Source organism: Brassica rapa, chromosome A07 (genome assembly GCF_000309985.2).
Source record: "Brassica rapa cultivar Chiifu-401-42 chromosome A07, CAAS_Brap_v3.01, whole genome shotgun sequence".
In the NCBI taxonomy this organism is placed as follows: domain Eukaryota; kingdom Viridiplantae; phylum Streptophyta; class Magnoliopsida; order Brassicales; family Brassicaceae; genus Brassica; species Brassica rapa.
In genome coordinates, this window is record NC_024801.2 from 12,727,014 (window position 1) to 12,748,542 (window position 21,529).

Consider the following 21,529-nt stretch of genomic DNA (forward strand, 5'->3'; position numbering starts at 1 on the left):
AAACAGTTCCAACATAAAGGTATGATACAACAAAATAGATAAAACCAAAAAATAACAATTGGCAGATAATATACAATTAAACGAAAACAACTGTTAAACGAAAAATTAATCGATTACAAATATCTGATTATTGAATCGTGCTCACCACACCTCAGTTCTGGGCATACATGGATTACTCAGCCGAGAATATAGGAAAATGTAATGTGTTTTATTTTTTCTTTGAAGTGAATGTCTCTCTACCTTTAATGGTTCTTGGATATTCATAAGCAAGAAAAGCGTATATTGAGTTTGTAAGCTTTGTTAGAGGATGCTGGTCCATCCCGAAAAGTATGGAGAATGAGATAGTAGTTGAAGCTTTTAATAATTTCAGAACCCATATGAGGTAATGATTGTGGTTCATCATTTGTATCGATGCATCAAGTTCCTCCATCTCTGATCTCCCTAGCTGTTTCCATTGGGTAAGTCTTGCTATATGTCTATCTTTTTTTTCTCATTTACAAGAGAATAGTTGAGTCTGAGAGTTGATTTGTACTTAAAAAGACTTAAACAAGCCACTGATTATTTCTGACAAGTGATGCAGCTCACTTTCGTATCAATGTAGTGGCGGTTTTTATCATTTAATTATATCATACTTAGTGGCAACCAAAACCAACATGAAGGTTTTATGAGAAGTGGTTAAGGCAGATGCCAAGCTGGTGGTGGCAAAAGAAATAAAGGTGGCTCAGCTAGAGATTGTTGTGCCTAAAAGTAGGATTGAAAAATAGAAAAAGCTTTAACATGGTATTAGGAATAACGTGTAGACAACAATAGCCGTAGTACATCTACAATTGTGGATTATCAGGTGAACACACTCCTAACTTTCTAGGAGCAGTCCGAGCTAAAGCTTTTGTTGCTCAGATTTGCGCAATGATCTTTTTCATAATTCAGTGGCTACATGAAAGTTGTTTCTGCGTGAGTCAAAGTTTAGAGTCTGCAACGATTGTACTATAGGTGAAGACATGCTATTTTCTTATGTGAGTAAGATTGGAATAATTCCATCTCCATCAGTAACTTAACTCGCTTCACACTCAATAAATTGTAATTACAGTTGTTTATCTAATGAATAAGAAAACCAAAACCAAGTAAAAACATGAATATGTTCTTACTATTATTTACTAATACATGAATATGTTTTTAAATATAAGATATTTATCATTATGTTTAAAGAAAATATGTTTTATGAGGTCAATGTTAAAAATTAGTTTCTAAAGATTAATCAATATTGTTTAAAAAAAAATTAATCAAGATCATATATAATTTACAAAAACAATAATAAAATAAAAGTGAAAGTTGTTATAAAAATAGTTAAAATTGATGTTGCAAGTAATTCAGAATAAATTAAGCATTTTTTAAAAATTACATTGAAATGATTTTTAATGGAAAAAAGTATATTTCCGTAAGTATTGTGCACAGAAAATGTAAAGTTGTTGTAGTTAATTAAATGTATTTTTAAAAAAAATACTAAAATAAAAAGCTCAACCATAATTTTAATACTGATATGAAAATAAAAGATATATATTTTCATAGTCCACCAAAAAATTTATGTAAAACAATCTGATAAAATAATAAAATAACCTAAATGAGATTAGATAACTTATACTAAAACAAACATATTAAATATCTATACCGACATAATAAAAATAGATCACAAATTCATTAATAATGGGGAATTGCCACTAATACCACTTTTCTAATACCACTTTTCAACTTTACACTAACCAATTTTACCATTAAAAATTTAATAGGCAAAATACCATTATACCCCTAACTAATTAAACCTAAAACTATTCTTTTCTTCTCCAAGATTTCTTCAAATCTCAGATCCAAAATGAACGATACCAGTAATCAAATCCGACGAATCAGATGATGTTGACGAGTTCTCCGGCGCTGAGGAGTTCTCCGGCAAAATTTCTGACTAGTTGTACGGCGAGATCCGATGACGCTGATGAGCTCAAACGAACAAGACGAGTTCTCGGCGAGATTTACGAACACTGAAGAGTTTCCGACGAGATCTGATGACGAGTTTTCCGGCGAGATCTAACGATGACGAGTTCTCCGACGAAGGTGACAGACTCTACAAGCTCAGACGAACGAGACGATCTCTTTCCCTACGCCTAAGAAACGCTAACAAAGGTAAGAGGATAATATATGGTGATTTTTGTCTCTTTCTGTAATTGTAGCTTAATTTATCAAAATCTATATGTTTCTCGAAAGGAAGACGAAATTTTTCTCATGAAGTTTTCAAATCTCAAATTTATAAGACCTTATAAATTGGGTCCTTTCGAGTCTTACTGTTGATTTGTTAGCAATCAAAAGACATAGAGCTTAACATATATTTAATTACTAACCTAAGAGTAATATTATTCCATGATTACTTCTTCTCTTTGTTGATCTGGTAATGTTGTAGGGAATTACAATGGTGTGCTGTGAGCTTTTGGATTTAAAAGATGCTGTGGAGAATATGTGTAGTGATATGCATATCAAGTACCTTACTTTCTTGAGGTAATACAATGCTAATATTTGTAGTTTGACTAGCAGGGTTTAGTATGTGCAATATATGAGGTGGAAGATTGGTATTTTGGTAATGTAACGTTATGTTTGGTACTTTATGAGATTCATTTTTTTATGTCTTGTTTTGTGTATAATATCTAAAGAAGCAGTGGAGATGGAGCATGAGTTTGTTAAGTTACGAAAGCATATTATTTTTGAATCTTTTTTTTGGAAGTGAGCTAGTGCTGATGCGTAGGAATAATATGTGATTGGCTTGCGTTCAGATTTTGAAGATCGACGAGGTTGGTGAGCTGTTTGAAGAAGCAAGAGGGATTCTGAACAAGAACGTGATTTGTGCGATCAAAGAATTACATATTTATAACGCTTTATAAAGTTGCAGAGTTGGCTTCTTAATACATTCTTCTCTCTCATCTTCTTCAGACATCTCTTAATTAGGATGCTGTCGCCTCCAAGGACTCAGACTATACTTGTAGATGGAGCTCTTAGGGAGGGCGAGCTGCTGATTCCACTTCCTTCATTTGAGATCTTGGTGTTTCTCACATTCTCTTCTCCATCCACATGAGTTAAGGTAAGTAGTAGTATTTATAAAACTAAATCATGAAATGAGCTTGTTTGATTCTGATCACAAGCATGGTCTCTGTACAGTCTACAGAGAGGGTTGAGGCAATATATTCCTTGCTGAAGGACGTGGCTCTTTCACCAGATATGCCTTTTTGTGTTGATTGTATTTTTGAGGAACTTTAGAAAAATTAACTTGTAAGCCATTATCAATCAATTTATAAACGTTTATAAATCATTTTTGAGTTCCTTATACTTATTCTGCCTAGCATTTCTCACAAGACTTCTCAAGTTGACACATTTATATGTTTTTATAGACATATGCGATCAACTCTTGTTTAAAAACTTCTTTATAAAGACTTATAAATCGTCAAGTTGTACTTTTAACAATACCCTGAAATCCAGATTTATAAAAAATTATAATTCTATAAAAATGCTGTGTTCACTATCCGAAAATCTTAATCTTAACCAGAATTATTCAAATAACAAGTCCAACTAAGCCTTATTTGCTTTTTGGATAACAGAAGGAAGCAAATCCTAAAATTACTTGAACTCTTATTTAAAAACATTTTTACAAAGACTTATAAATCGTCGAGTTGTAATTTTGACAATATCCTAAAATCCAGATTTATATTTTATAAAGGTGTAAAAAATTGGAACAAATTTAACTTTTAGTAAATAACTTCATGATTAATGTTGTAGAGAGAAACTCACACACATTCTAAGACTAATTGAACAACATTAAAGAGTTGACAAAGTCGGTTGTTTAGAACATATTCATATAAATTGTTTTTATAAATATTTTATAAACTCTTATAAATTATTTATATACCTTTATAAACCCTAGAAAATTATTTTATTAACTCTTATAACTTGTTTAATAAGCTTTTCTAAATGGTTATAGACTCTTATAATTGATTTAAGATCTCCAATTGATTTCTAAACCTGTATATACCTCTATAAACCTTATAAATTATATACATACCCCTTATAAATGATTTATAAAATTTTATAATTTTTGTAATAAGCATTTATAAACAGTTTATATACTTTATAAATTGTTTTATAAGCCTTTATAGATGGTTTATAGACTCTTACAAATGATTTAAGAGACTTTCTAAGTGATTCATAAACCAATAATCCTTATAAATTGTATCCATATCCCTTATAAATTGTTTAGACACTTTAATAACATTTTTATAAACAGTTATAAATGGTTTATAGACTTTATTAACTGTTTTATAAACCTTTATAAATAGATTATAAACTTTACAAATTGTTTTATAAACTTTTATAAATGATTTATAAACTCTTATTTGCTCTTCATCAATCCTTTGTTCTTCGTTTTTATCTTCTTTCATGTGTTATTGCCTTATACCATACGTTGCAAAATGTAAATTCACAAATTTTTGTTCCCATTAGCTTTTCTTCATTTTATATCCTTGTTGAACTGTTAAGATCCATGTTATCAAGATCAGGAGGTGTTGGGTTCACGAAATGTTTGTATTCCTCGGGGAATCCAAACACTGTATTAACCACAAGATGTAACAAAGAATAAACAACGTTTTATAAGTCTCTACAAATCTCTAATTTATAATTTTATAAACTCCTATAAAACTACATTTATAATCTTTTATAAACACTTCACATTATTGACAAAGATACCGATTGGATAATCACTTTTGGATTGTCTACTGGTTCTGTTCCAGCTTCATAAATACTCAGAGGCAATTTCAAAGATGTGCAATTCATTGCTAACTGCAAGATGAAATAAAAAGATGATGTTAACTTTCAATCCTGGTCTAAAAATACTTTATCCAATCATAATGTTCATGTATTTCGACAACAGCCTTACAAAGAATATATGATAAAAGACGAGATTTTTCAAATTCACACATTTATATGTTTTTTATAGACATATATGATCAACTCCTGTTTACAACCTTTATTTATAAAACCTTGTATTGCACTGAGTTGTACTATAGACAATATCCTAAACTCCAGATTTATAAGAGGTTATAATTCTTTAAAATGCAATGTTCACTATCCGAAAATCTTTCTGCTAACTAGAACTATTCAAATGACAAGTCTAAATTAACCTTATTTGTTTTTTTTGGATAACAGAGGAACGAAAATCTTAAAATTACTTGAACCCAGATTTATAAAGGTTTATAATTTTTTGAAAATTCAATGTTTACTATCGAAACTCTTTCCCTTAGATCAACATGTTCTAAATATCTTCGTTGACTTTTTTCGAACAAAAAAAATACACAAAGTAGCTGCTTCCACCTTATCTGATTCCCTTGACCATCTCAATCCACAGGCGAGTACTCACATTCGCTACAAAGCAACCATTATACTCATTTAAAAACTACTGTATCCAAGTAGAGCATGCTCTAGACTGCACTAGAGTGAGCTGAAAGGTGAAGGATTCAACTTACGATCAGTAGAAAACCCATCCCATAAAGCCATAAACTTAGTCTTCATGTTTGCCATGGCTTTGTGATCTGTGACTTTTGTACCTGTGATTTTTGTTTCATGCATCTTTTTTCTTCACTTATAAATCATTGAGTTGTATTTATCAACAATCTCATGAAACCCAGATTTATAAGGGGTTATAATTCCTTAATATTCAGTTTTCACTATCGGAAATTATCTCTTCCTTAATATGCAGTTTTCACTATCGGAAAATCTCTTTCTTAGCTGGAACCATTCAGATCAATCTTAATATGACTTCAAAACCAGATATAAGTTTTCAAATACTCAATGTTTTCACTCTCAACGTTTCACTATCAAATCAGTTTCTCTTAGATCGATCTCTTTAAATGAGATATATAAGAGAACCTTGTTTGATTTTTCGATAAGAGAAAGCACAAAATCCAATCAAACAAAAAATACAAAAATTAGAGAACAAACAAATATAAAAATTAGAGACATACAAGTTGTGAATCACGTATAGGAGTCGACATCTTAGAGATTTTGAATCGATTTCATCGCCGGAAGTCAACGGTGAGAGAGAGATCAACGGTGAGAGAGAGACTCCGGAACTAGACGGTGAGAGAGAGACACCAAAACTCGACGGAGAGAGAGAGACGACAGTGAGAGAGAAACGACGGGGAGAGGGAGAGAAACTGATGGTGGAGAAGAAGATAAGGTAAGGGTATTATTGTCTTTTGGTCATTAATGAAAGTGGTATTTCTGAAAATGTCCTTAGACTGATGGTAAAGTTGAAAAATGGTATCCAACAAAGTGTAAAAGTAAAATTTCCCCATTAATAATTGCAATAATCATATTTAACCCTAGCAAAACTGACATTGAGTCTTCTACAACAAACGCAATCAACGGAAAAATGATAAAAACTGAAGAAAATTGAAAAAATTCCTTTAAACTAAAAAAAATGTAAAATATATATATATATAATGGAACAAATTCTCGCGCATAGCGCGGGCTTACCCTAGTTAATTATAAAATGACTTACAAATTATAAACAAATGAAATAACAATTAACCAACCATTACTATTTAGTTATTTTGTAAATATTTACATATATATATGTATATATATATATATATATATATATATATATATATATATATATATATATATATATGATGCCAAAAAATTCACATATATATAAATATATCATATATATATATATATATATTTACACTTTTAAAAACAATTACGCATAATTTTATAACATATAATTACAAATATAAAATGAAAATTAAACTAAATATAATTAACAAAAATTAATTTATTTTCACCTATGTAGAATTAAAAAATATTTGTTTGACTTGGAAGTTGGAAGAATGCAATTAAATATAGCCAAAATGAATAATTAATCTAATCATAATTATAATACCCAAAATCACACATGTAATTAAGAAAATAAGACAGTAACATCTAGCAAATTTAGATAATTGTTATGATTTAATTATTTCGTGGATACGGAAGAGTCACTTAGTTTTATTCTCCTAAGTCCTAATATAAACAATCTAGATTGAAAACCAACATTATTATTTAGTTCAGAAGTAGTATTTGGAGCTATTATGAATAGTCAATGAAACTATTGCAAGTTAGTATTTGGACGTATTAATCAGTTTGCAATTAGTCGTATCACTTCAGAAGTTTCTAAATAGTTACAAACTGAATAACACCTCGGAATATTAATTTACAATAGTTTTCTTTCAGCCAGGCTTCTTATGTCATTTAAATCATTAATCTATATAAGCAACCTTGAAGACGTCCTCATCCTCATACCTCTCCTTCCTTGACAGAACCAAAACACAACTCTTTGTTTCCATTTCATTTCTCTTCTTCAAACCTCGAAAAGAAATGGAATTGTTCTCCAAAGGCAACGCCGTTAAGTTACTGAGCCATCATAATATGTTTTTACTCGCGGACGAGGACCAAAAAACCATCCGTCAAAGCCGTACACGAAGTTCACGGCTAGCCATTTGGACGGTGGAGACCGTCATTGGCAAACCGAAGCTGATCAGATTAAGAAGCTGCTACGGCACGTACTTAACGGCTAGCAGTAAACCGTTCCTATTAGGTACGACCGGCGAGAGAGTGACTCAAACGCAGTCGTTTAACAACCCTATGGATTGCCAAACGCATTGGGAACCGGAGGGATACGGGGCTTCGGTGAAGCTGAAATCTTGGTGCGAGAAATGGATGAGGGCTAACGGGGGAGCGCCGCCTTGGAGAAAGTCAGTTACTCACGACGAGCCTCCTATGTCGAAGACCAAGAACTGGTTGCTTTGGTATGTTATTACCGTTGATGGCTTTGATCTTGAAAACGTGTCTGATGGATTTAAGAGCTCTCTTTCTTCTCCGCTTTCCCCACATCTCTCCGGTTTGGGTTTCTGGTCAGCGCCTGGGTCACCCGTTTCCGGCAGGCCAAAGAAGAGTTTAGGTCGGTTCGCTTCTTTGGGTTTACGTTCAACGTCTCCGAGATGGTCCCCAAAACTTGTAAGTTTGATTGTCTTTAACTATCAAAAGTTCAGTTTACATTGTGCTTTGATTGATTCTCTTTTTTCTTTTTCTTAATTAAGTGCAATGTTCTAAACAGAGTCTAAGACTCTAAGAGCATGATTAATAGGGGTTTTTAAATATTTAAGAGTTGGTTCTTAGTTTTTTAGTTAAAAGTTAAGAGATGGTTTTTTATATTCCGCTAAAAACTCTCTATTAATCAAGCTCTAGCAGGTATAGGTTGGAATCAATTTTCGGTTTAGAAAATTGTTTAGACTCTTAGAGTATATGGGTCTATGGAAGAAGAAGGAAGCAAATAGGACTATAGGAGAGTCCCACACTCATGAATTTCCTTTCTTGGTCATTCTTGCGGGAAAAGAGTTTAGACATATATTCTCTAAATATTCCCTTAAATCATCTTTTGCAGTCCATACTTTAATGGCATAGTGACATTATTAGGAAGAAAAAGGCCGGCCATGTAGTTTTTTTTTTTGTAACTTACGCCGGGCTGTAAGTCATGCTTCACATTTTGTTAGAAACTATTCATTAGACAATTTCTTGAAGTCATACAGTGCTGATGTGGAAATTAAAACGTGGCAAATCCAACAGTAATAAGTCTAAAACCACAATAAAGTTTTCTTACATATTTTCCCATTCGTTTACAAGAACATGAAACAAAAAGAGAAGACGTGTAGCTTCGACGAAACGGAAACAGTATCAGCAGTGGAGTTTTTCCGGAAAGCAAAAGCTGTTCGAATGTGTAGCAGTCACAACAAGTATCTAACCGCGGATGAAAACGAAGAAACGGTGTCTCAAGGTAAAAACGGATCAACAGAAAATGCTCAATGGACCGTTGAACTGGTTAGCCATTCCTATCATGTTATCCGTCTTAAAAGCTGTTACGGCAAATACTTAACCGCTTCGAATGAGCGGTTCTTGCTCGGAGTTACGGGGAAGAAAGTGATGCAGTTAAAGCCGAGTCGGCTCGATTCGTCTGTTGAGTGGGAACCAGTGAGAGAAGGGTCTAAAATCTTGCTCAAGACTACATATGGTAACTACCTCCGAGCTAACGATGGACCTCCTCCGAGGAGAAAATCCGTCACACATGATAATCCTCGTTCCGCTACTCTGGAGTCGATCTCGTGGGAGGTTGATGTTGTTGAGATCTTGATTAATCCTCAACTCATGGAGGAGATGGAGTTTACTCCGTCGCCAAGGAAGTTAGTGACTCCAGCGCCGCATAGGAAACCATCAAATTTTCGGCTGTCAGTTTCACATTCCATGACTCCCTCTTCTTTCTCATACATATCTAATTCAGAAGTGAGTATCTTTTCTTTCGTTTAGTTACCAAAACACCTTTTTTATAATCAAACTTATTGCCGTAACAAATTGTTATTTTAACTAGTCTGATGAGTCTCCATCGAAAGTGGATGGGCGAGGTATCGATTATCATATTAATCCTTCGTCCAAAGCAGCGGAGATGGATTATACTCCATCATCAAAGAAGACACTTCCTTCGCCGCCACATAGAAAGCCATCTTGGAATCCGTTTTCTCTTTCAGACAAATCAGATTCAGATGTGAGTACTTTTTCTGTAATCATCGAAACATTTTTAAAATCAAAATTTCACTATATATAATTTTTCTTTTTCTTTTGACTAGTGTGATGAGTATCTAACGAAATCGAATGAGCTAACAAACAATCATCACTTTAATCATCCATTAAATGCGAAGATGAAGTCGAAGACCCTGCATCGGTCACAGCATAGAAAGCTGTCTAATGCTTTACATTCGAAGACTCTGTCTTCCCTATTAGACCTATCAGAATCAGATGTGAGTACTTTGTTGTGATTGCCAAACACACATTTTTATAACTAAATTACCATCACAACAATTTTTATTTTTATTTTGATTAGTCTGAGTCTCCATCCAAATCGGATGGGCAAACCCTCCTCCTATATGATATTAATCTTCCTTCTAAAACGGAGATGTAGTTTACTCCGTCACCGAAGAAGATGCTGCACCCGACACCATATAAGAAGCCGACGCATTCGAAGACCTCGTCCTCTGTTTCAGACAAATCAGATTCAGATGTGAGTATCTCCTTTTGTAACTACCACAACACTTTATTAAAAAAAAATGTTGCATTCGCCTTCTCACTCGAAGCCGTCAAATTCTCTTCATTCGAAGACTCCATCTTCTCTTTCAGACAAATCAGACTCAGAGGTGCGAACCTTTTCTTTTTGTAATTACCAAAACACCATTTTAAAATTACGACCATAACAAATTTTTATTTTTGATTAGTCTGATGAGTCTCCATCAAAATTGGATGTTCAAACTGTCGATTATCATATTAATCCTCCACCATTCAAAGTGGCGATGATGTCTAGAATGTCGTCAAAGAAAATACTGCATGGAAATGTAAGTACTTTTTTTCTTTCGTGTAATTACCAAAATAACTTTGCAAAGGTAAAATTACTGTTGTAATAATATTTTTATTTTTTTTTAATTATGTTTTGCCTAGTCTGTTGAATCTCCTCCATTAAAACCGAATGGGCGAACTATCTATTATAGTATCGCTGATGAAAGACACATGGAAAATAAATCAACTGCTGGATATTTTTTCACATTTAGAGGAAACAGTGTGGCAGAGCTGACTCAGATGCTACGAGAAGAAACATGCTTGGAAGATGTTGTGGTGTGCACTCGCAACCCCTTAAGTGGCAAGCTGTCTCCTCTTCGTTTGCAACTTCCTCCTAACAATGGAATACTCCATCTCGTCTTACTACCCTCCAGTGGAAGTCTCTATGAGAGACGTGAGAATCATTTTTAACTTAAAGCTCTCATATATAGAGTTATTGAACATTTGGCTTGTTCGTTTTTTGTTAAAATCCACCATTGGCAAATGAGTGACTGGCTTTTTGTGTGGTGAAGTTTTTGGTGAACCTTATAAGAAACTAATAAGATAATAAGAGTTGGTAGTTGGTACATAGACTCATGGTCACTGAGATAAAAGTCATCTTCGCGCTTCAATCTTAGTAAAAAATAAAAACGTAGTAAGATTTTGATAACCTAAAGAACTTGAATACATTTTTGGGGATAATATCATATATTACAAGTTGTTTAATCATCTGAAACCGTTATTAAACAACTATAAGAACGAATTTAATCTTGTGAAAAGTTGCAGTACTAGTTTCACAAAAATAAAAAGAAGTTGAAGTACTCCGTAAAGTCATCTGAGAGCATGAGTGGCCTCATTCGCTATGCATCGCCGTAAGGTCTTATGTATGCAAAATTTTCAGCGCATCGCTCTAGTAGGATGCACATTGGTATGGTCCTTAAACATATCTGTTGGAAATAGCTTCATTTGTCCAGCTACACAACATGTTCCTAGAGCAGTTTGATATATAGGAGTCAGCAAGCTAGAGAACCATGCATTTCAAAATTACATTCACGCACACAAAAAAACATTCAGAAATATTATAACAGTACTTCACAAATATATGCAACCGGGTTTAATCACGAAACCAGTAACTACAACGTGAACATAACACTGTCGACATTTAGTAGAGGATTTTTACACCATCAAAAACTTTCTTTTTTAAAGCCCTTTCTCAAAAAAAAAAACTTTCTTTTTTATTTTACCAACCCAAAATATTAATAATTTGCAAACTATTTTTTTTAACTTCAACATAATTCCTTATTTCTAATTTTTTTTTCTAAAGGAAGAATAATCTCACTTGATATTCATTTACTAAATTTATCCTTTTTTATCAATCATGAAATCTATACTATACTAAAATGCCATTATACTGAAAGAAGAAGCATGCCACGTGTGTTTGGAAAATCATCCAATCAAATATAATTATTCTGCCACATCATTTTGCCTACTCACATACAGCCACTTCGTGTCTTTACAGAAAACAGTTAGGAAAATCATCCACGGACCACGGTCAATCTCATCTCTTCGCCTTCTTCCCAAAATTATTACCATTGATCTCTTCCTCTCCTTCCCTGTAATTTCGTTTCTGATAAGCTTAATTTCTCATCACCCATGATCTATATTCAATATGGGTTCCTGAGACTGCGAGGCGATTGCGTTCGACGATAAAAGGTATGAGCTCTTGCGTTTAGAATCATCTTCTCATCTATTCTAAACTAAACATCAAAGAAAAAAAAGTGTGATTGTGGCGAACGCTTTGGTTTCCTCTCCGATCTATAAACTGGCCGCTCTTCCTCCACTGTTCAAGTCGCCTGCTTCGATCTACAGAAGTCAGTCGATGTTCTTCAACCATGGCGGTGAGTTTTCTAAGATTCTGGGAAGCCAGAAACGTCGAGAGATGATGGCGTCGATATGCTCTTACTGGATTCAAAGGTATTTCTTTAAAAACTCATGTTCATACTGTTGTTGAATTCATGTTCATCGATAGGTTAGACTACTCCGGCGTGTAATATCAACATTATCAAGGTTTTGAATTTAGATCTTTGTTAGGTGTTTCTGTTTGTAAACTCCTGTTAATAGTGTTCTTAAACTTTCATTTTAATTAAGACGATTCTGTTTTTTAAATCATGTTAATATTGTTCTTAAACTAACACATGTTCAAAGTGTTCTTAACTCATGTTCGTATTAATTTATAAATTGTTTGTTGATTATGCTTCCTTTCTTAATTTGTTTCAGGCGACCCTCATGCTGGCCACTGTGAATGTTAACCGGCTTGCAACTTACAGGACTTATCTCAAGGAGGGTTCAATGTATTCCATCACCGGTTTTGATGTTCAATGTTCCGTGAAATCAGAACTTCTGGCTTTCCTACTCCTCCCTGTTGATTAGATTCAGTGATGCTACCTCTTTGGATGAAATAACTAAACCGGCTTCACCCATACCTGAAGAATGTTTCAGGTTATGTAATAACACGAGATGCTTGGTCTTGCCGACTCACACTCAATTCCCAAGTATTTACACTCTATTTCAACAAGGAGACTAATGCTGGGGAAAGCTATTTTTACAAGTAAGAACTTTTTTGATTATTAAACGTACGCTTCACATTGACTACGTTATATAACTTATTAAACACTAAACCTATCGGGTTACTGTCCATTTATGTAGGCTGGTCTCTAGCGACACTGGGCATGCATCAGCAGCTCCACTGCTGAGGGGCTATGCCAAGGTTGAGCCTCTGACTATAGCTGAGCTCAAATGAATTCAGTGACAAGAATGAAGAAGGGCTCAGGTAGTACACTAGCTTTAACATACTATAATTTTCTTTGTCAACACTCTGTCTGTGATTCTGATATTCCAATATTGATCTTATCTGTACCGGCATGATCACCGGCATCAAGATAGACAAAGGGTGATGCTACGTTTCTTGCTCCAACTGTACCAGGAAGCTTCAACGCACTATCTCAGCCTTTACATGTGTTCACTGCAACAATACTAAAGCTGTTGGTGTCCTTCGGCATGTATAATTCCGTAGCATGTTGTTTACATTCATTTTGGTATCACGTGTAGGTCTCGACTTTTTATACACGTTCACTGTCTTATAGCTACCTTGTGGAGATGGCCATTGCTGATGATACTGCTGTAGAGTCTATTTTTCTGCTTTGACAGGGTAATGACGAAACTGCATAACATGAGAGTCTATGAAGATGATATTCCTGGTGCCATCTCGGTACCTGCTAAGGCAGAGCCGAATACATGAGCAGGTCTAAGTGGTGTCAACACAACTAAGTCTCCAGCACTAGGGTGTTCTAAGATGGTCAAGAAAGCACGCAAGTCATAGATTAAAATAATGATAGATCTGGCATCAGTATTTCCTCTTTGAATAATGCTTAGGCATTGTTGTTTTTCTTTTGTTTTTGAACAAGTTCGTTTATGTTTTACTCCTCTTTTGGTTAATCTATGTTTGGTTTAGACTCTCTTTATAAAATATGTCTCAGTTTCCACAATTGTTGTACATCTAACTCACTATTTATTTAAGACGGACGACACTTGGTCCCAGCTTATTGTCTGTATGAAACAAGTGTTTCACCATCATCTTTGTATAACCGATTTACCCTTAATCTAGAATCCAAACAATAAGCAAACATCTTTTAATGATAGTTAGTACAAGTTCCATCTAAACCCAATATATTGATCCCATCTGTTGTTATGTTACGGACATTGTTTCCTGCAGATACTTTAAATCGTATGAATTAATGAACATAGCATCAATAGCGTGAGAGATAAGTTAATGTCTTTTAATGTTTCCTAAAAATTAGTCTGTAACCGTCGAGTTAATTCATTTTAGTCTCTGCTAATTACCTATATCTTTCGATAATTCTCTGTAATCTCAACCTACAATCACAAAAAAAACTCTTTATGGTGAAAAAAACATCTAAAGAAAGAGCTCGAACTGACACCGGGGAGCCGAGTACAAGCAACCTTAGTCGTCTGTTCGTAAGCACTGACTCACCTAATGCTACCAATGTTGCTGATGACTCCATCTCAGGTTTGTACAACTAATCTAACTTAAAAAAACATATTGTCAACCAAATTACATAAACAATTCAAAGCCACTACAAGTCGGTTCTTCACATTAAAAATCAATATCTTCATGTGTGAATTGTTAAGGAAGTTGAGGATGACGTCACTGTTTACTAAGTGTACCACTAAAGGGCATGAACCTAGACCACTAATTAGATTCTCCCTTTAATACCACAATGTCTACGTTTCAATTTAAATGATTAGTAGTACTATTATTTATTACCCCTAACATTTAATAGACACATTACTCCTAAAGAAGATAATTGAATTAATAATTATTGGTAATGAACAAAAATAAATATGAAAATAAATCATAGAAAATTTTCTTTTCATGAAAAAAAATATAGAATATGTTTTAAAATTATTAATTATTCATAATAGTTTTAAAGTTTATAAACTCTTCAGATTTAGGTTTAAATAAATTGTTGATGTAAACTTTTGAGGCTTTTTGGCGACCTTTTGAAGATTGTTCTACAATGGGTAGCAGTTATCAAAATATCATTGTAAGTGGCATCAACTCATATTGATTCTAAATACCATACAAGATTTCTAATACCGTAACTTAGAATTTCATTGTTAATTAATAGTGCAAGCTCACTGATTTCAAGCAAACAATATAAATTTTTGAATATCTACTATGTTAGAATAGTGATGTAATATGTTCTCAAATTTTACACGTGTAATACATGGTTCATTTTTATCGCAATTTTATCTATGATTAATAATTTGTTTCCATGACAATCCAATATATAAGATAAAAAAAATTTGGATCATAACTTAGATTTAACTATTCTTTATTCATTTCACATTTGCTGATCTTTCTATATATAGTTTTAGATAGTACATTGATAACAGTCAGTTTTAGTCCTTTCTAATTTAGTATATGGTTCATATTTTATAAAATGGGATGTAATATATGTGCATTATTATATTAAATACATTTATATTTGTCTAACTCCGGGCGTAGCCCGGACAAAATCTCTAGTTATATTTAAGACTCAATCAGACGCTTCAACATCTCCTATTTCTCCAACAAAACAATAAAAACAGTGTTTTTAAACCCGGACTAAACCGGCAGTCAGACCGAGTTGAACATGAACCATAAATAATCTGGGGTGGACTAGTGTTAAAACCCAACTAAAGTTGAACCGGTTAAAAATCCATATTGAACTGTCAAAAATCTGGAAATCGGCGACCTAATGAACCGGCCAAACCCCGGTTCGTATATAAACCAAAATTTTATTTATAAAAATAAACTTTTCTTTTTTTAAAGTAAAAATATGATTTGATGTCAAAAAAGTAAAAATAGGATTTATGAAAGATCAATAAAGTATTGTTCCTCATATATTTCTTTTGATGTCTCTACAACTCACAAATCACAAGATTAACAAAGTTTAATTTTTGCGTCAAAATATTTTTTTTGTCTATTTCTTACTTTGTTTAAATTTTATTTCATCATCACTTGTGTTGAAGATTTTAATAATCGAAACATTTATGTTTTTGAAATTTGTATAATTTATAAAAGAACAGAATAATTTTTTTATTTCGACATTTTTTTAAACTAATTTGTATATAATCTTTAAGAAGGTGATGAAGATCTAATGATAAAAAAAGTTTAATATGCTTTTCGTACTGATTTTAAATTTGAACTAATTAAATTATTTTAATACCTTTATTACATTTTAGTTGTTATTTTTTAAATTTTACTAAATATTATGGTACTGAAACATTTTATTTGATATGATCTATCTTTGTAAGAATATGCATATTATTTACAGAATATCATTAAATTCAGTTTAATCCGATCAAACTTGATGGAACCTGTTCAAATCTGGTTGAACCATAATGACCCATGATCCAAAAAATCTGGGTTCACTAGCCGTCCGGTTTTCAAAACACCTGAAAAAACTAACAAACCTCCTCCTCCTTCTCTCTCTTCCTTGTCCACCGCAGGCAGTGATTTTCTCTGCCGGTTAAAATCAACCTCATACACAAGTCCAACACAATGGTTACTACTACAGTACTACTGCTACCTCAGAGGCTGGTGAAGGAGCAGTCATGGCACTCATCACCATGCTTCCTCCGATCAAAACGATGTCGTAAAGGAGACTCCCACTACAAGAAAACATCGGCATACTGAGGGAAAAAATCGTCGGTATGTCGTCGGAATAACGCTATTCCGAGGACATACCGACGAAAAAAGTCCTCGAAAATATCTCCTCGGAAATTCATATTTCCTCGGAATTCCGTCGGAAATTTCCGACGGAATTCCGAGGAAACTAAATTCCGAGGAAACTCCGAGGACACAAAGTTTGTCGGAAGGTTCCTCGGAATATTTCGATGGAATTCCGAAGGTCCAATCCTCGGAAGTTTCGACGAAATATTCCTCGGAATGTTTATCGAGAATTTCCGAGGAACTTGTCCCTCGGACAATTCCGAGGAACATCTTTCCCTCGGAAAATTTCGAGGAACTTCGGTCCCTCGGAAAATTCCGAGGAACTTTCTTCCCTCGGAAAATTCCGAGGAACTTATGTCCCTCGGAATTTTCCGAGGAACTGCTTTCCCTCGGAATTTCAAAAAAAAATTAATTTTAAAATTTTTTTTTTTAAAAAAAAATTAAAATTTTTAAAATTTAAATTCGAAAATTTAAAATTAAAATTAAAATTAAAATTGAATAAAACATAAAACATTAAAACATAGTAGATAATATTCAAAGTTAAATAAAACATTCCGAGTTTTTGGTAAAAAAAAAAAAACTACGGGTCTTGAATGTTCGGGAACACCTCGTTCGGGTACATCCTCTTCATCATCTCCATCATCTGCTCGTTCAGCCTCTTCTGGGTCTCATAGCCGGCCTGTTGAGCTGCCATTTGGGTCTCCAACGCAGATATCTGATCATCCTTGTCCTTCAGCTGAGCCGTAAGAACTTCTGGATCAACATATGGTGGTGGTGCAGAAGAAGAAGCAGCCGACCGGGAGCGACGACCCAAACCGACCAAACGTCCCTTCTTCTTTGGAACCGATTGAAATATAAATAACCAAATTTAGATAATATAAATTGATGATAAAATAAAAATCAAGAAATAAATAAATTGAACTTTAAAAAAAAAAACTTACCGATTCAACGATTTCGTTGATTCGAACCCGGGACAAGTTGGTCGAAGCCGTCGAATCGTCATCATCGGTTTGAAGCTGAGACACTTCGTCATACACCTGAGTTTGAACCAGGTCAACCACGTCCCTCACAAGACCATCATCAATCTGGCCGGTCTTCTTGTTGGTATACGCCCTTTTCATTAGGGCGAGATCATCAACCGGCTCGCCCTCATTTTCTTCCGCCTTGAAAAAAAATAAATTAAACAAACATTAGAAATTTGAAAAAATGCACAAAAAATAAAATTCCGAAACTTAAATAATTGAAGAAAAAGCGGTTGAACTTACCATGCGATCCGCCAGAGTGGCAATAGATTGAGCACCCAAGTTATGCTTGTAGATGCCCTTCCCTTTACGGTCGCTCCTGCGGTTGTTGGAGTTGGTGGAAGAAGTTTCTTTCGTCTCTTCCTTATCCCAATGCGCACACAACTCCTTCCAGACCGTGTCGTTCATCGACTTTGGGACCTTTTAATTTAAAAAAAAAAGTTTAATAATTTAAAAATTAGTTTAATAAATTAAAAATTGTTAATAAATTAAAAATTACTTTGTTTACTTCCCACTTCTTCTTCCACTCGTACATCTGCTTCCCATAGTTGTCCATAACTTTATGGACAAAATGGTGATAGATAGAGAGCGTATCATCGGAATTCCAGTTGAATTCTTGCTGAAATAGTTTAAAAATAGTTTTTAAGCACAAAATATAAATAGTTTAATAATTACAAAAAAAAAGTTTTAATAAATAAAAAATAGTTTAATAAATATAGAAAATAGTTTAATAATTACAAAAAAAGTTTTAATAAATAAAAAATAGTTTAATAATTAAAAAAATAGTTTTAATAATATTTAAAATGTTTAATAAATATAGAAAATAGTTTAATAATTACAAAAAATAGTTTTAATAAATAAAAAATATAAGTAAAAAATTTGAATACTTACCGCAAACTGACGAAACCACAGATGCTGCTTCTCGGGAGGGAAGTCAGTGAAAGTTGGATGTCCCTTGTCGAGGGCCGAGTACATCATACGGTTGACTATGCGCTGATCCCATTCCCGGATCGGTTGAACCTAATAAAAAGAACAAATTATTAATAATCAATCAAATTTTAAGAAAAAAAATAAAAAGTTTAATTACCATGTTTGACCATGTCCATGTGGATACTCAGTGAGATAGGGAAGATGGTCACGACCGGGCTGTCGAACCAACTGCGCAACACTCATCACTCCCGGAGGACCCGGAGGAGCAGGAGCGGGTGCAGCAGCGGGAGCGGGAACAGCAGGAGCGGGTAATGGAGAGGGAGATGTATGGTAGGAGCTGTGGGGCGAAACGGAATCCTGAACATGGCTGGACGAACCCCGAGACTGGCTCCCCATACCACCCCGGCTACGACGCTGGCGAGGCCGGGTCTGATCATCATTAGACCTGTAAATTAAAAAAAAAACATATTTAAAAATTAGTTCTAATAATTTTAATTAAAAAAAAAACAGTTTAGTGAAGTGATATATTAATCTCCATCAAAGAAACAAAAAAGGAGAGAGAAAGCGAAAGGAGAGACACGGCGTCCGGTGGCGCGTCCGAGCGCGTACCGGCGTCGATGGCTCCTTTCTTGGTTATTCCGTTCAAGTCCTCGTCTGTTGGTTCCGATCTGTCGATTATCTCCGACATGCGCGCGGATCTGGGTTAGGGTTTGGTTCAGGGATGACTTTGTCTTCCTGCAGAGCTTCTTCCTCTGGATGCGCGGCGAGGAGTTAGACCAGTCAGATCTTCATTTCAGCATTGGTTTTGGTTCCGGGTTGTAGAGGCTTCCACAGCTCTTGCATCACCGCTAAAGTTTCCGGGTTATGGAGGCTCCTTCAGCTCCGTGGAGTCGGCTAAGCTCCCGGAACGTGGAGGCTCTTTCAGTTTCATTGTTGCCGGCTTCTGGTCCCTTAGCTCCTTTATAGGGTTTAGTCTCTTTTCTTTTCTGTTTTGTTCACTAGGTAAGTTAAGTTTGGCTCGGGTTTGTTGGATGTGCTCTCGTCGGAGGACGATGGAGGACATCCGGTGGTAAGGTTGATGTTTGAGCGAAGCCTCCTCTTTGGTCTCTGTTTTGAACTTGCGCGGATGAGATCTCGGTCACGATTGATTCTCTCCGAGATTAGACGTACCGGAGAGGTTTGGCGGTCGCGGTGAAGAAGGTGAGGAGCCTTAGTGTTCCGGTGTGGCGCGGTGAGTCGGTGGTGATTCTCCGGTGGTAGTTGAGGAGGACGTGAGGTTGCGGCTCGCAATGGAAGCGGCCGGCATCTGTTTCTCGCTTGGGCCTTGGGCCGGTGGTTTGCTGTCTCTAGTTATTGGGCCTTGTGGCCGTTTTAGTGTTTTTGGGTTTAGGCCTATCCGTTTGTAGCCCATGGGTTTTATGTGGTTTGTGTTGGTACTTTGGTACTTGGGCCTTGGGCCATATTATTAATCCCCTATATATTAATTGAGAAGCATTTGAAAAATGAGAACCTTAATTTTGTATTAATTAAAAAAAACCCCAAATCCTAGGTGGCACTCTAAATGCCTTCTAAATTCTATTTCAAAGAATTCTAGAGCATCTAATATAAAGTATAGTTTAATCTAATGGTGTCACATTATTTTATAATTATATAACACTAGAGAACATTATATTAACCTAAAATATAGGAAGTGTGTATTCTTTCCTTAAATAAAAGCTACGGAATTACCTAATATGATTTACATATATATGGCAATTAATTATTATGAATAATGACAATTAATTATTATGAATAATGAAGATTTGATAACAATTTTTGCATCATTCTTCATTTTTGTTTAAAGTTATATTATTAAAAAAAATTAAACAATCACATTAACCATATAATAAAAAAATTAGATTTTTTCTTATATGTTATATTTTTAATTTTTTAAAATGACTTTAAATTACAAAAATGAGGAAACCTTATATGTTTATATATATTTTTTAAATGACTTTAAAATACAAAAATGAGGACACCTTATATGTTATATTTTTCTTATATGTTAGAATTTTCTTATATGTTATATTTTGAATTTTTTTAAAAAGACTTTAAATTACAAAAATGTAAGTTTACCTTAAATAAACGACTAAAAACATTAAAATGACATGTATCAATTCGATGGTTGATTTGAAAGCTTTCAAAACCATATGCAAGATAAAATTCAAAATAATTTAACTGTGGAAACAATACTGTTAACTTTTTTCAAAAATGTGTTCGATGAAAAAATAAGGTTTTTATGTCATAATTTGTTTAATGTTCAGTAGAGAACATTATATTAACCTAAAATATAATAAGTGTGTATTCTTTCCTTAAATAAAAGTTACCGAATTACCTAATATGATTTACATATATATGACAATTGATGATTTTGAATAATAAAGATTTGATAACAATTTTTGCATCCTTCTTCATTTTTGTTTAATTTTATATTTTTTAAAAAAATAAACAATCACATTAACCATATAATTAAAAAATTAGATGTTTTCTTATATGTTATATTTTGAATTTTTTTAAATGATTTTAAATTACAAAAATGAAGAAACCTTATATGTTATATATTTCTTTAAAACGACTTTAAAATACAAAAATGAGGACACCTTATATGTTATATTTTTCTTATATGTTATATTTTTCTTATATGTTATATTTTGAATTTTTTAAAACGAATTTAAATTACAAAAAAGTAAGTTTTTCTTAAGTATACCACTAAAAACATTGAAATGACATGTATCAGTTTGCTGGTTGATTAGAA

General features: G+C 33.7%; 1 protein-coding gene and 1 long non-coding RNA gene across 2 annotated transcripts; one reads left to right on the plus strand and one right to left on the minus strand.

Moving 5' to 3' along the window:
* Positions 1–4,597: 4,597 nt before the first annotated feature.
* LOC103829244 lies at positions 4,598–5,765 on the minus strand. Its single transcript, XR_004449272.1, has 2 exons — positions 5,550–5,765; positions 4,598–5,448 (listed from the first exon to the last, which is right to left on the minus strand). It is a non-coding gene; the product is annotated as an uncharacterized LOC103829244 (long non-coding RNA).
* A 1,634-nt stretch (positions 5,766–7,399) lies between these two features.
* LOC103829245 lies at positions 7,400–14,030 on the plus strand. The gene is made up of 8 exons (XM_033275087.1): positions 7,400–8,089; positions 8,768–9,354; positions 10,127–10,177; positions 10,609–12,198; positions 12,335–12,459; positions 12,763–13,093; positions 13,192–13,315; positions 13,425–14,030. Exons 1-4 carry the CDS (start codon positions 7,447–7,449, stop codon positions 10,915–10,917), a joined length of 1,590 nt encoding a protein of 529 aa, XP_033130978.1. The 5' UTR covers positions 7,400–7,446; the 3' UTR covers positions 10,918–12,198; positions 12,335–12,459; positions 12,763–13,093; positions 13,192–13,315; positions 13,425–14,030.
* The last annotated feature ends 7,499 nt before the right edge of the window (positions 14,031–21,529 follow it).